Source organism: Hemicordylus capensis, chromosome 1 (assembly GCF_027244095.1).
Source record: "Hemicordylus capensis ecotype Gifberg chromosome 1, rHemCap1.1.pri, whole genome shotgun sequence".
NCBI classification, from domain to species: domain Eukaryota; kingdom Metazoa; phylum Chordata; class Lepidosauria; order Squamata; family Cordylidae; genus Hemicordylus; species Hemicordylus capensis.
Genome location: NC_069657.1, coordinates 317,352,489 through 317,367,684, shown reverse-complemented (window position 1 = coordinate 317,367,684; position 15,196 = coordinate 317,352,489). Strand labels below are relative to the sequence as shown.

At 42.4% G+C, this 15,196-nt stretch overlaps 1 protein-coding gene across 9 annotated transcripts in view; it reads left to right on the top strand.

The window, feature by feature from the left end:
• Positions 1-15,196, top strand: part of BACH2 (BTB domain and CNC homolog 2) — a 265,324-nt gene that overhangs the window by 220,729 nt on the left and 29,399 nt on the right. For all 9 annotated transcript variants that reach the window (XR_008314256.1, XM_053287404.1, XM_053287400.1 and 6 more), the window contains one exon: positions 10,015-11,553. Coding sequence is in view for 8 of the 9 variants with exons in the window: in XM_053287404.1 (XP_053143379.1) it covers positions 10,015-11,553 (1,539 nt within the window). In the remaining variant the exon portion in view is untranslated. The remainder of the gene's footprint in view (positions 1-10,014; positions 11,554-15,196) is intronic.

Sequence of the window (15,196 nt, the reverse complement as noted above, 5' to 3'; positions counted from 1 at the left end):
TTAACCTATCTTTGTGACATCTGTTAGCTTTTGTGATAGCCATTAGCTCAGGGATTCTCAGTGTTGGGGTCCCCAGATGTTATTGGACTTCAACTCCCATAATCCCCAGCCAAAGGCCACTGGGGCTGGGGATTATGGGAGTTGAAGTCCAATAACATCTGGGGACCCAATGTTGAGAATCCCTGCTTTATAGAAAGAGAAATTGTCCCTCTGAAGCTTTTGGTTATTTTCTTTGGGGAGGGGGCTAGTGGTGGTAGATCATTTGTAATTGTTTTTCATTTCTCTGAAAGAACACTAGTTTATGGCCCCTACATGTGATTTCAATGCAAGTGTAAGTGATTTCCCTGAGCCAAGTTGCTGCCCCCTAAAATGACCGGGTTTCCCTTGCATTAACTCACATTGTCCCATTTTAATCTAAAATAACCTAGATTTCCTGTGACCTCCTTTTAGGAGAGAATGTCTGGTGGGTATTTTTTTCTTTTTCTTTCACTGAAAGGATACAAATTTGCCACGTCAGCAGTGATTAAGTGGATAGTTTCGTACATCTTCCTTTTCAGTTTGAATCCAGCTGCGCAAACACGGTACAATTTTTCTATAAAAATTGAGCAGCTGAATTTGAGATGTAGGCTCTCTGACTGGTAAACCATCTCCAAGAACCTCTAGATTTTTTTAACTGCTCTCCGTATTTATAAAATGCCACCAATCCAAGCCCCTTGTATTTCCTTCAACAGGCTTTGCTGAGTGGCGTGTGTCAAGGGTCACATTGTTAATTAATGCTATGGAGAGCTGATTAAAAATTAGACTTAATTAAATTCAGGTTTGTGAGGCTTACAGAAGTGATCTTAAGCGCTTTCCCCTCCCACCTAACTACATTGTGAGAACACTCCTGCGGGTTTACAGGATATGTGTGTGAATTTATGTGGTTTTGGATTTTGTAGGCCACCTTGTATTGCAGCGATGTTGCTGTTTGGTTGCTGTTGTTGCTGTTGTTTAGTTCTCCATTTGTTCTTATTTCCTTCATATATATCAAAAAGAAAGAGAAAATACACACACACACACACACCAGTAGCATATGACAAATTATGTTCTTAAATATACACACACACACCCGCTTCTTTTCCCTGAAACTATCTATGGCAAAGAGAGTACATCACCTAAGTAGCAGGCAGGAGCCACCAATCTACCAAAGAAGGAGAAAGGCAAATAACAGGCAAGGTTTCAGTTGGAGGAGAAAGGAGAGGAAGAGTACTCAGTTTAGGTGCGCATTTGTCATCTGTGCTCAGTTGTTAGCAAGAAATTGCTGCATGGGATTCTCTCTCTCTCTCTCTCTCTCTCTCTCTCTCTCTCTCTCTCTCTCTCTCACACACACACACACACACACACACACGCCCTTCTTAAGTTTGCATCCACCCAAACATTTTGTATATTGTCTACACTGGGCTTGCAGTATTATTCATTGGGGATGGCTTGCTTGTTTCTGCACATCTCTTGCTACGTCAAAGTTCATGTGGCTTGAAGCAAGGTTCTCTGCTTGTATTTGGAAGGAAGGGGATAACATGAAAGGGGAAGGAAATTATAAAGCGATTACATTTGCCAAGTGTACCTCATCTTAGTTAAGAGGCACTAAACCATGATATTCATTTTCTAATTACTAAATATAAGATGATTCAGCATGCAGAAGGCTGTTTTTCATCATATGAAAGTAAATGAATGATCCATCAGAATAACATTTTGCTGTTCATTATTTTATTCAGACAGCACTAATTGCAGTTATTTTCTTTGAGTGTCTCTAAAAGTTTATTTATGCTGTTAATAAGATGAGCAGCTGTAGTAATATTGGCTGCCAGAATTGTAGCCTTTTTCGAAACACACTCTTTAGTGTGTCAATAATGTGATAAAAATACAAATCCAGAGTGAGCATGATCCTGTGTTAACAGATGGAACCTGCACTTGCTCACATAAGCAGTCATGTTCTTTCTCTCTCAGATATATGTGGCCCTCCGCCCTCGTTGCCCATGGTCCTGGCACTCATGGTTTCACATATCTGCAGTTGGGTCATAGGGACCAAATTTCTTTATTCATGGGGTGAAAATAGGGTTGTTTTCATCTGAGGTTTTTAAATGGCCAGAAATGTCTTTTGATGTCATTTCCTGCCATCGTTTTGTAGTGTTGAGCCATTTGTGGCTCTTTTTTTGGGGGGGTCAAAAGAGAACAAAAATCAGAGCATTTGGACATTTTAGGGGCATTGCTGAAGCGCAAGGTACTGTGCTTATTTCTGCTCCTCCCTGCTTTTTTTGTTTTTTGTGATTTTCAGCACACTTCAGTGTGCTTAGGAACCTAACTCCCGCAATCCGCATAGGGTTAATGTCTCTTGATTTGCGTTTCCCCCCCCCATAGTAATAGGCAGGAACGGACTCCCTGTGAATAATGAGGGCCACCTATATGTAAATACACTATCCCCCACATCTCAATAGCATTATGCTTCTCAGTTGAAATCCTGCAGAATATGATGGAATAAGGATATTGTCCTTTCCATAGCATTCAGCTAATCTGCTGGACCACACTGCAGTTGCTATTGTGGATATATAGTATAGACTCATACAACAATAAGAAATGGCCATCTAGTTCTGGTCAAAGATAGGACCTGCCACGTGCTGACTGTTTCCACTCAAGAGTTCAGTCTAGGTAACGTTTACACTGCCATATTGGGCCTGTGTTTTAGTTTCAGCCCAAGGTGTTTTAGTTTCAGCCCAAGCTGAATACTCTGCACAGACCCTCTGGCACCATGCGGAAGTGACCATTCTCAGCCTGCAATGCTATGCTTTGCCCAGCACAGGGGTGGGGGTGGCTCTTTTAAAGGAAATTGAGTTCTCCCTGACTCATCTTGGAAGATATGCACAGAATGCTGGGAGATGTAGCTCTTCCCAGTGCTTTCTTCCTAGAAAAGGCTCAATTTCAGGCCTCCCCACCATGAGAAAAGTGCGGTACTGTGTGGAGGTCAGCATAGTGAGAAATGGCTCTCTCACATCATTGAAGCTGTTTTGCCAAAGTGACCCCCTTTGCTACTTAAAAAATTAGCAAAGATCACTGCTTTAAGTGCTTCTCTGTCAAGTGGATGTAGAATGTCTCTGAGCCAATATCACTTTATAGGTGCTTTTTACATTCCTGCTGAGGATGAACCAGAGACATTGTGCATAGGATAGGCTGCCGCATTAACCCATCAGACTTTCAGATGTGTCTAAATTTGTTTCTGTCTCAGTGGAATACACTAAGTAGCATTATATGCCGGTATGCAAGACAGCCTAAATACTCTTTGTTTAATCTGTTATCTAGGGTTGCATCCCCTTGTGTAAGCTGTAAGCATCATTTCCAGAGTGTCCCCTTTTTCAATAATGCTGTGTCACCCATCATGAATTTCTTCTTTTCTTAGCTGAACTGATGTACATAAAAGTTAAAATGCAAGTCGCATCAGTCCTGATATCCACTAGAAACATAAGAGCAAAAAACAATACATGCCAAATCCAGAACCTAAGTAGAGGGAGCATGGAAAAGGGAGTGAACAGAGGAGAATGTCTATTTCCAGTTCTACCCAAAATACTAGAGTTTAAAAGAAAACAAGAGAGATAAATGCAACACTTGACAGTTTCAGTTTTAAATGATATAATGGCCTGCAGGAAGACAAGATATTTATACATGGCTGCAGCCTACCAGTTAATGATCTTAATTGCCTTGTTATCTAGTCAAGTGGAATAGCAAAGCCTCTTTTGACTGTATGTTTCTTATGCAGGCCTGCTGAAATTCCCACTGTTTGGAACGTTAACAATAGTTTTATACTTCTTCCTTTGCTGAACCAAGTGTGTGTTTCTTTTTAATATTTTCTCAATCCTGCCTTGTAGTAACAGGAAAATATTGCTATCTTTGAAATGTTATCCTCCCAGTTGATAACTATCTGGTTTACACAGAGTCAAGGAGTTATTTAAAATCCTTTGGTGGTATTTTCATGTTTGCACACTGTAGTGGGATATGTATTCCACTGCTTTCAGCTTCCTGCTCAGTGTGCTTGCTACGATATAGGCTCACTAAGTGTCATTTTTGCTAAAACTTACACAAAATCTACATCTCCAGCCTACTCAGCAACATTTAGCAGCAGATGCTGACTGGAGGCTCTTGCTATGAAGACTTAATTTCACAGCAAAATATACCAGAGTGCATTTTCTAGTCTGCTGTCAAAGTATTTGCATAAATCACTAAATCCAGTTCTGTTTGCAAAAAAATGCAAAAGGGGATGGGCTTTCTACCCTTTGGGGAAGAAATTTGCACAATAAATGCACATATGTTATTTATACATCTGCTGCAGAAATGTTGAGTTTTCTGAGCATTCAAGTGTCAGGGTGTGTGTTTTGTTTTGGATGGGTCAAAAATATGATAGTCTCATCAATAGCCCATCAATAGCTATTGTATGGACTTGTGTAGAATGTTACATTTTATTTATTTATTATGGATTGATTCATGCTACAATGTTTACACTGCCATAAGGCCCACACGGTGATTCGGTCAGAAATACAGTGGCTGACATCCTAATCCTGCAAGCATTCCTCTAACAGCTTCTGAAGCACAAATGCTCTTGTGCAAGAGCACAACTATTTTAATTGCTCTCCCCATGCTCCATTACAGCAGAAACATGTCCCTAAGGAAACATGACCCCTGCTAACTTGGCAAAGAGACACCTTTTAACGTGGTGATTCTCTTTATTTAGCAGGGGGAGAGTAACTGGCCCTATCCACCCCTAGCACAAAGAGACACCTTTTAACGTGGTGATTCTCTTTATTTAGCAGGGGGAGAGTAACTGGCCCTATCCACCCCTAGCACAGTACCTCCAGTGACTGTTGCTGGTGTCTATCATATGTTTCTTTTTAGATTTTGAGCCCTTTGGGGACAGGGTTCCATCTCATTTGTTTGTTATTTCTCTGTGTAAACTGCCCTGAGCCATTTACGGAAAGGTGATATAGAAATCAAATATTTTATTATTATTATTATTATTATTATTATTATTAGTCATGGCCACCTGTTGGGTATTTGCTATAATCATCAAGCCATGATGAGCACCACACTTCCCACCCCAGCCCACTCTGCACAATTTCTGTGAACTATTGTATAGTACATGGACCTAGGGAAGGGATAGTGGGCCCATGTTCATTCACATGCATTCCCCACACTCACTAGGGATGTGTGGAGCAGTCTAGTCTGGGGGTTCATGGGTTTGTGGTCGAACCGAACCACCACCACCCCCGGTTCCGTTGACAGGAACCGGACCGCTGGGTCCAGTCCAGCAGGTCCGCAAATTTATTTTTTTTAATTTAAAGTAAATGAGAAGTACCTTTAGCACCTTTGGGGAGCTTGCTGAAGCTGCAGGGTGGGTGTGTCCGCGCAGGTTCCCTCTCCCCCTGCCGGCCTTCCTCATCACCGCCGCAGCCGTTATATAAAGCCTTTTTGGCCCTTTCGGGCCTCCATACGAGCGAGCGACTGCCATTTTGGTGGCTGCCAAGCGTGCGCAAATGCCCTCTGCGAGGCAGAGGGCATTGGCGCATGTGCAGCGGCTTGCTCGTACGGGGGCCCAAAAAGGCCAAAAAGGCTTTACACAACAGCAGTGGTGGTGATGTGGAAGGCCGGCAGGGGGAGAGGGAAGCTGTGCGGACACACACACACCCACGGCTTCAGCAAGCCCCCCAAAGGGGCTAAAGGTACTTCTCATTTACTTTATTTTTTTTTTTAAATCGCGGTCCAGAATCGGACCGGGCGGGTTCAATGTGGGGCCAGACAGTTCCGTGCACACCCCTAACACTCACCTCTTCCCTCCAGCTGACTGCCCTACTGCTGCCACTGGCTGCCAGGCTCCCAGGCCCATCCTCCTTCTATTGGTCGAGAGCCCAGCTGATGAAATTATATATGTCTCTATCTATTTCCTAAATAAGCTGATTATTTGTTTAACAACTTATTAAATGGCAACTTATTAAATGGCTATTAATAATAAACAAACATGCAGAGTTCTGAAATAAATGCTGCCTAGAATAACCCTCTCTTACAAATGAAGTAAAACCACCAGATATCCCATTTAATGTATAATATAATGAAATGAAATTATATGTTAAACTCATTTGATACTAGTGAAGTCTAAAAATCACAAATAAACTACATCAGCACTCTGGCTTTTACACTTTTAAAAAATAAGCATGTGCATATGCTAATTACAGCAAATGAGACTAGCAGTCATGTTTAATCTCGAAGACTTTTATGAGGCTGTGGGAAAAAACAGAAACAGAGTTAACTTTCACTACACTTATTTTCTGTTTCTAGAGAGTGCTTTATTATATAAATTGTTGCTTTAAGAAAAAGCCTAGTGAGTCTATTAAGAAAATTGTCTAATACAACTGTGGGGGGAAAGTATACCAGGTCTAGTATATTACTAAGAGAAAAATCGGATCTAGAAAAATCAGATCAGAGTTTTGGGATCATGAGTGGACCACAGGGTCTCACACAAATTCCCTCAGCCCTTTGACATTTTATTGCATTCATTGATCTTGGAAGCTTTAAAATAATAATAATTTTAAAAATGATATAAATACATTACTCTTGCTAACTGGGCAGAGAGAGAACTTTTCAAGTGGTCTGTCTCCTTCCTCTCTCTTTTTGTTACCAACAATTTATTAAACATATATTTCCATAATTGTGCATACATTATAATGCTCTCAATGTACAAGAAAACATCAATAGTAATAATAAATTAATTTGCTCTCATTTATCCCACCTATTACAATTATTATCTCAATAGTATTTACCCCCTCTGGAGGGCTTCTCTGAGGCCACGGGGGGAGGGGTCTGCAGAGGTTTCTCCTTCCCCACCGACCTTCTTTATGCCAACAACGGCCTGGTTTGGGCATTCTTCGGCCTATTCCGAGCCTTTCCCTCTTGCGGTAGCCATTTTGGAGGCTGCCACGCATGCGCAATGGGTCTCTGCATGGCCTGGGTCATGGCCTGGCCATGCAGGGGCCCATTACGCATGCATGGTAGCCTCCAGAATGGCCACCGTGACAGGGGAAAGGCCTGGAACAGGTCGAAGAACGCCCAAACCTGGCAGGTTTTGGTGGGGGGAGGGGGAACCTCTGCGGACACACACATACCCGCACCCTCGGAGAAGCCCCCCAGAGGGGGTAAGTACTGAAAAAAAGTTTTAACTCCAAATGGCTCACAATCCCTTGAAGAGCTGGGTGGAGTTTGGTCAGGGGTCGAGCCAAACTTGAGGTGGTTCAGTTCGACCCCAAACCTTCAAAATGAACCAGTTTGACTTTGAACACATTCATCGTTGAACTGGTTTGCACATCCCTACACAGAGGGAACTGTCCAAGTTCGCACAGGGTTTGCACAATTTTGTGGATTACTCTATACCACTCAAATTGGGGTTTTAATTGTCTGGATCACAGCTGGCTTTGAGTGCATATCCCTGTTTGGAAAACTGTATTGCCATTTCTGTGTTTATAGAGCTTCTTTCCACACACACAATGGTTTATCGGAATTTAGGTCAGTACATTCAAAGTGAGTAGTCGCTGTAAAGAGACTACAGAAGATAGTGGTATGCTTTCTCAGATATCAATTCTGAGTGGATACTTTCAAGGCTGGGATATTGGGTTCAGATATATACAAAAATGTTTGTAGAAGTAAAAGTGCTCTGCTTTATCATCCCATCTTAACCAATTAGCACCTTTTGAATATAATTTTTAAAACTGTTATTTTACTTTCAACATAAATGCATCTGAGAAAAATGTACTGTTGAATGTTCTGAGTCAGTTATTGTATCCATTATACATCCTCTTGGTTATACTGTCATTGTAGCCTACTTAAAGCTCCTTCTAGAAGAGGGAAAATCTTACCAATTTACACAGGAACGAGTGTGTAGCTGTAATATATGCAGCTTTTAAACCTTCATCTTTAAAATGTGCAATATTTATAACCACTTTACAGTCCCTGAATATCTGCTTTCTTGTCACAGCGAATTAAATACAAGCAGTTCCAAAGGCAGCAGGATGGTGGACCCACAATAAAGGCCAAATCAATATTTAGACAGCTTCAGGCTACTGAGATTCTGCTGGCTTCCACACTTGCCGGCAAGCCTTGCTTGCATTCATCATGAAAGTTACTGTTTATGCACTTGAAACATTAGTGCTGATCAGAAATGCTTCTAAGACACCTCCCTGAGGGTATCTTTAAATTTGCAAAGATGTGTCTTAGAATACTTTAAAACATAGCATTGCTACCCGGTTGTAAATTAGTGCTATGTTGTTAGTGTTATAAGAATTTTGTAGCTTACAATCCATACTGAACTTAGTCATCTTATTCCCACCTTCCCGCACACACACACACCATTTGGTTTTGTTTTTTTAAAATTACAATTAGCTATCTGTGTATCCCTAACACCAGAGGAGTTTTGCATACAATGTCCTTTGGAGGAAGACACAGGTAGCAGGTGTCCAGAGTGCTGGAGTTTGGGAGTGCTAAAAGCGTCAACGTTGCATCAGAGAAAAATGTACTGTGGAATGTTCTGAGTCAGTGAAACTTATTTTATTTTGCCTAGACTGCAAACATTGCAAAGTAGTAGTCCAGGTCTCTCTCTCTCTCTCTCTCTCTCTCTCTCTCTCTCTCTCTCTCTCTCTCTCTCTCTCTCTCTCTGTAGAAGTATATGCTTTGCAGTTCTCCCACCTGGTGGTTGTGTTAGGTAACTATCATGGCAATTTCTATTCTGTATGCCTATGAAATCTTTATAAATCAAGATTAAATATTTTTAATCAAGATTAAATCCAAATAGGTTGCGAAGGAAGATTTTAGTGAGAAAATGGCATGAGGGAAAAGAGTCCACTTCCCCCTCTTTGGCCGTTGAGATCCCAATTGGTATCATTTCCCACACACGTGCATTCACACACACCTATGTTGGTGAAAAAGAGACATTTATCCTGCCTTCAGGGATGTGTTTCTACTATTATAGAGCACTTCTGGAGTGTGGGGGAGCCCTCCAAAGTATTTTTGCTCCTGTGAAATTGCAGTTAAGATTCAGAACCCAACGGAACAGCACATGGGCTCTCACTGCTTCCCTACTGCAGCTTGATCCACACATGCTTCATTCATGGGGATCTCATAGTCTCCAACCATGCATATCTAGTTGCATGATTGGAGAGCAGAGTTAGCCTCTACATATGGTTCCAGAAGCTCCGTGGTAATGCAAGCTTAACTAACGACTGTGTAGCTCCTTGTCATTTGTGCTGACTCAGAGATTCCAGCAGCCAAGGGACTGTGGGGCAATGCCATGCACAGTGCTAAAGTCTTTCCCATATTTACTGTTCCTTGTCTTTGTACTTATTTGGATGCAATCAACTCCCTCCCCTCCCCCAATGTCCCCACACTGTGCTATAATACGTTGTTTCAAAAGTGGAAAATTGTCATCCTTAAACCAGGCCCTTATTAAAATAGATCCAGTTTATCTGAAAATCTTAGAAGCAGAATAGAGGGCTTAGTAAATGTGCATGATGTTTATAATTTATTCTAGCAGTAAAATTTGATGTTGGTGGTAAGGCACGCGGGCAGAGTACCTCAGCTTAGATTATAGAAATATGGTGAAATTGGTGCAATTATGCACCCTTTTGAAAATTTTGCAGTGTCCATGAGTTTAAGCATCTGTTAACAGAGTGGATACCATTTGGCAAGTGCCACAGAGTTCTTCACTCTTTCAGACATTTGTTGGAAGTAATGTTTAGATCATCCGATATTGTGAAGTATACAACAGCAATAGAGCATGCAGCATTAATTACTGGAAGTAGCTTCACTGCTGACTTAATGAAAGATTAACTAGTACACTGTGGTATTTATGGACATTAGAGCTGTCAGGTTATCTAACTACACTTGAGGGGCTTGGGACAATAGCAGTGCTGATGGTAATGCTGGCAATTTCCCTGTTTGTTTGTTTTGCAGGTCACTGCCAGGGGATTTGGTCCATTGTTACAGTTTGCCTACACTGCTAAGCTGTTACTCAGCAGAGAAAACATACAAGAGGTCATCCACTGTGCAGAATTCCTACGCATGCACAACCTGGAGGATTCCTGCTTCAGTTTCCTCCAAACCCAGCTGCTGAACAATGAAGATGGCCTGTTCCTGTGCAAAAAGGATATCACCTATCCACGGATGCATGAAGATGAGAACTCAGAGGGAGAGGAGGAAGAGACGATGGAGTCGGAAACTTCCAAGCTATCTTGCCCGAGGGAGAGAACACACCCAGAGCCCTTTAACTTTGATTCTGCCAGTTTGGAAACAGATAAGGACGAAGGGATGCTGCCTGACTCTGACATTCTGGGAGGTGAAAAGGACAGTTTGGACAAAGAAGCAGTGACGCGGTACCCCAAATACAAGAAATACCAGCTGGCTTGTACCAAGAATGTCTACAACACATCACACATTAGTACCTCAGGTTTCGCAAGCACATTCAGTGAAGAGAGCTCTGGCAATAGCCTCAAGCCAGAGCTTGCCGCAGGGCAAATTAAAAGTGAGCCCAGGAGTGAGGAGAATGATGAAGAGAGCATCACACTTTGCCTCTCTGGAGATGAGCCTGACATCAGGGATAAAGAGGAGGATGTTGAAATGAACCGAAAGCAGCCAAGCCCCACTGGAGCTGACAGACCCAAAAGCGGGTCCTCTCCTTCCTGCCTAAGGTCTTTCTTCAACCGAACAAAAAGCGTAGACTTAGTTGGCTTCCCCAGTACTCCCCAACAGCACTTTGCCAGGAGTCCAGCATGCCCTTTCGACAAGGGGACAACTCAGGGTGACCATAAAACTGATTATGTCCCTTTCACAGGGAATTATGGAGCTGTTCAGAAGGATCCTTCCAATTTTACAGTGGGATCGCCACTCAGGGGTCCTGGCTTTGTTGAAAGTCTCTGTAAGCAGGAAGGGGAGGTGGACAGGAGGAGCGTTATATTTTCTTCAAATGTATGTGACCAAGTAAACACTTCGGTGCATTCATATTCTGGCGTGAGCAGCTTGGACAAAGATCTCACCGAGACTGTGCCAAAGGGTCTGTGGGCAGGAAGTAGCCAATCTCTTCCCAGTTGCCAGACCTATTCTCACATTGGACAGGCAGCTGATCACTTACCAGGACGGATGAGGCCTAACACCAGCTGCCCAGTGCCAATTAAAGTTTGCCCTCGCTCTCCTCCACTGGAAACCAGAACAAGAACCTCCAGCTCATGTTCCTCCTACTCTTATGCGGAGGATGGCAGTGGTGGTTCTCCCTGTAGCCTCCCTTTGTGTGAGTTTTCATCTTCCCCCTGTTCCCAAGGAGCTCGATTCCTGGCCCCTGAGCATCAGGAGGCGAGTATGATGGGAGATGGAATGTACAACCAAGTCAGACCCCAGATAAAATGTGAGCCATCTTATGGAACAAACTCTAGCGATGAGTCTGGATCGTTCTCTGAAGCAGACAGTGAATCATGTCCTGTGCAAGACAGAGGACATGAGGTAGGGATTTATGATAAGTACACATGTTAACCCTTGTTGTTCAATAAGCCTATTGTTACCTTAAAAAACCTTCACGTTTCTTTGTGTGCAAAGACAGAAAATCGCCTGCTTTGTACCATCCTTCGTTCACCCTGCAATAGGGCTTATAGAGAAACAATTATAAGAAGTGTGTGCCGTGGAATGGTAAGCAGTCATTGTATAACAAGGGTTGGTGCAGACAACCAGCCCAAAACAGATCAGTCTCCCAATCATGGTTAGAAGATTGGAAGTACTCCATGGCCTTGTTTTTTTCCTCTCGTTGTATGAAAATCCCCCTCCTTTCAGCTTTGGAGCACTCTGGTGGCATAGGTCTTGCACCATTTTTCACTAGCTGTAGTGAGCCCAAATCTCAGTAGGCAAACTTGCTTCTGACCATGGGTGTGAACTGTGGTTTAGTACTCTCTATGATTAATGAAGACACAATGTAGATCAGGGGTGTGGCTATAATTGAGCAGATGTGCTCAAAGACCACGCAGGCCCCAAGCTTCACCCCTCCCCTATTTTCTGCATTATCTCCCTTACTCTGAGGCTCTGCCAGGGAGAGGAGCAAACATAGGCCCTCTTTCCCCTAGCCACACCCCTGGTGCAGATATAACTCTAACTTTAGTTAGCCCTGCAACTGAATGTAAGAGGGGTGTATGCCTACTTGAGCTTGTATGTTACCCTCCCTTTGTGTGAAGATTCAGTTCTGGAGCTACTATGTTAATACTAAATCTTACACTACTTTCCCTCCCCAATAACTGTGGTAAGCCCAAATCACAGTTTTCAAACCTGTTTTTGACCATGATTACAAACTGTGATTTAGTGCTAAGTGGTGAAAATACAATGCAGATGTAATACTAACCATAGCTAGCTCCACAACTGAATATAAGAGAGTAAATGCCCCTGTGAGTGAGAGCAGGGAGGGGTATGTGAACTTGTCAGATGCTCCCAGTCCTAACCATGTGCTGAATGTATTACACACGTTGTGCCTGCATAAGGATTTTGCAGCAAGAACAGGCCAGTTAGATGGATAGAGAAAAGGCAGAGAACAGATAAGCAACAGAATAGGGCTAACCATGTTCACATAGCAGCACCACCAAAATTTCAGTCCAGAAGTTTCCCCAGAGAGTTAATATATACTTATAAGGAGATGCCAGCTTGAACCTTACTTCTTTCTTAGTCCAAATCAATTTGACTGTCCAGCAATTATCTGATTAGGCTTCTCATCGTAAGTCTGCTTCTACTACATTTGACAAAACTTTACAAGCACTAAAAAGCAAACAGCCTTTCACTAGGAATACATGATCTGGGGTCTGAAAGGAAAGCTGAGAGGAGTTTATACAGTACTGATTTATGCGCACAGCCTTTCAGTCAATCAGCTGGCATTCACATCAGTGGGAAATACACGGCCTTCCCAGATAGCTGACTGAGGAATTGTTGTGCAGTTCTTGACTCATTTTGTCATGGAACATCAGGGAAACTTTCAGGTTCGAAAAATATTGCATATTTTGATAAACTGTATTATATTGTCTCTGGGAATAGCTTATCCTTTCGTCAGCTTGTAGGGACATTGTGATTTAGAGTGATATATAAAATAGGGTTCTGTGAGTATCAACTGAGGACCCATTTCATAGTGGCTGAGATCCAAACAAAAAACCACTGCATAACACACCCAAGGAGACTTTGAGTTTGTATTTCTCAAGCAACAATGCTACTACCCCAGTGCCACATGGCAAATTCATTTAAAATTGACAAGATTTTCCCAAGCAGTTTAATTTCTTGAAACATTTTCTCCCCTTATGAATGTTCATATCTCATGGGATAGCAGGCTACACATGAGCACACACACTAGCCATCTTGATCAACCAGAATATCATACTTCCAGATTAATATCGCACAGGCGTTTACTACTAGATTAAGGCTAGCATAACACAGCAGAATTCCTAGGATTTGGGTGTGTTTTTTTTAATGATCTGGTATGGGGCATATGAAACATTCAGAAAAGTTCAGCTGTGCAATCAGCTACCTTTCAGAGGGCTTGTTTGTGTCTAGACACTATTGATAAAACCTTAAGAGTTGATAACTTATGATAGCTGTGCTTAAAGCACAGATAATGTTGTTTTAAATGCTCCTATTTAAATCAGAATTAGTAGGATTAATGCAGATTTTTTCCCTTTAAAAGTAGTATGAACATAAGAACAAAACCTTAGCTGTGAGAAAGAGGAAGGAGTGCCTTTGCAAGCATTTGTGACCCCAGTTTCCTTTTTCTCTTCTAATAGCCGTTTGGTTCTTGGCTTTTCTTAGCATGTAGTAAGAGAGAATGGGAATTTGTCCATACAGCTGTTTTGCATGATGATTTCACATAGTATAGTTTGGAAGGAGGGAAGAGAACAGGAAGGAGGAGAGTGAACACCAACAATCAAATGCTTACCTGGTACTGTATTACTCTGATTTTTATTACTCCTATGTAGACATCACTTGAGAACAACCACTTTCATGGAAACGTTGTCTAATCTTCCTCTTCTTTGCTCCTTTCCCATCTGATGTCTGATTTCCCCCCAGTCTTTCTGTATCACATTTACGAACCATTAATCATTTGTTTTGCAAGTCTGACTGATGAAATGACTCAATAGTCTGGCCTGTTATTCCTAGCAGGATGCACACATCTGTGCCATTTTGATTTCAGAAAACAGGGTTTTCTGTGCTATGATCTCCATATGCATTACCAGTTAGCACCTATTGTAGTGATTAACAATGATGATGATGATGATAGTTATAAGAACATAAGAAAACCCTTAGCAGCTGTATATCTCCGGGATCATCTCTCTCGGCCAGTTGTATCCCATCTTGTGAGGTCTTCTCAACTGGCCCTCCTTGGTGTCCTGGCCCCTGGTGTAGTGCGTGGTGCCTGGGCCCGTAGGTGGTCCTTCTCTGTAGCTGCCCCTCTTCGTTGGAACACTCTTTCCCCCCAGATTCATTCAGCCCCCTTCCTGGTTGCTTTTAAGGCCCTTCTTAAGACACACCTGTTTTGCCAGGTGTTTGCCCTTTAATTTTTTTCTTTTGAGTGATTGTTGTTGGTATTTCTGTTGTTCACTGCCTAGTCTTTGGAGGAGGCAGTATATAAGAAGTTTTAATAAATAAATAAATAAATAAATAAATGATAAGAACAGCCCTGCTGGATCTCGCCTCTAGTCCAGCATCCTTTTTCCCTCAGTGCCTAACAGGTGCCTCTGAGAGACCCACAGACAAGAGATGAGGGCATGCCCTCTCTCCTGCTGTTGCTCCCCTGCAACTGGTGCTTAGAGGCATCTTGCCTTTGAGGCTGCAGGTGGCCTATAGCCACCAACTAGTAGCCATTGATAGACCTGTACTCCATGAATTTGTCCAAGCTCTTTTTAAAGCCATCCAAGCTAGTGGCCATAGGCACATCCCATGGCAGAGAATTCCATAGATTAATTAAGTGCTGTATGAAAAAGTACTTCCTTTTGTTGGTCCTAAATTTCCTGGTCATCAGTTTCATGGGATGACCCCTGGTTCTAGTGTTGTGAGAGAGGGAGGAAAATTTGACTCTGTCCACCACCCTCTCTATTCCATGCATAATTTTGTACACCACTATCATTTC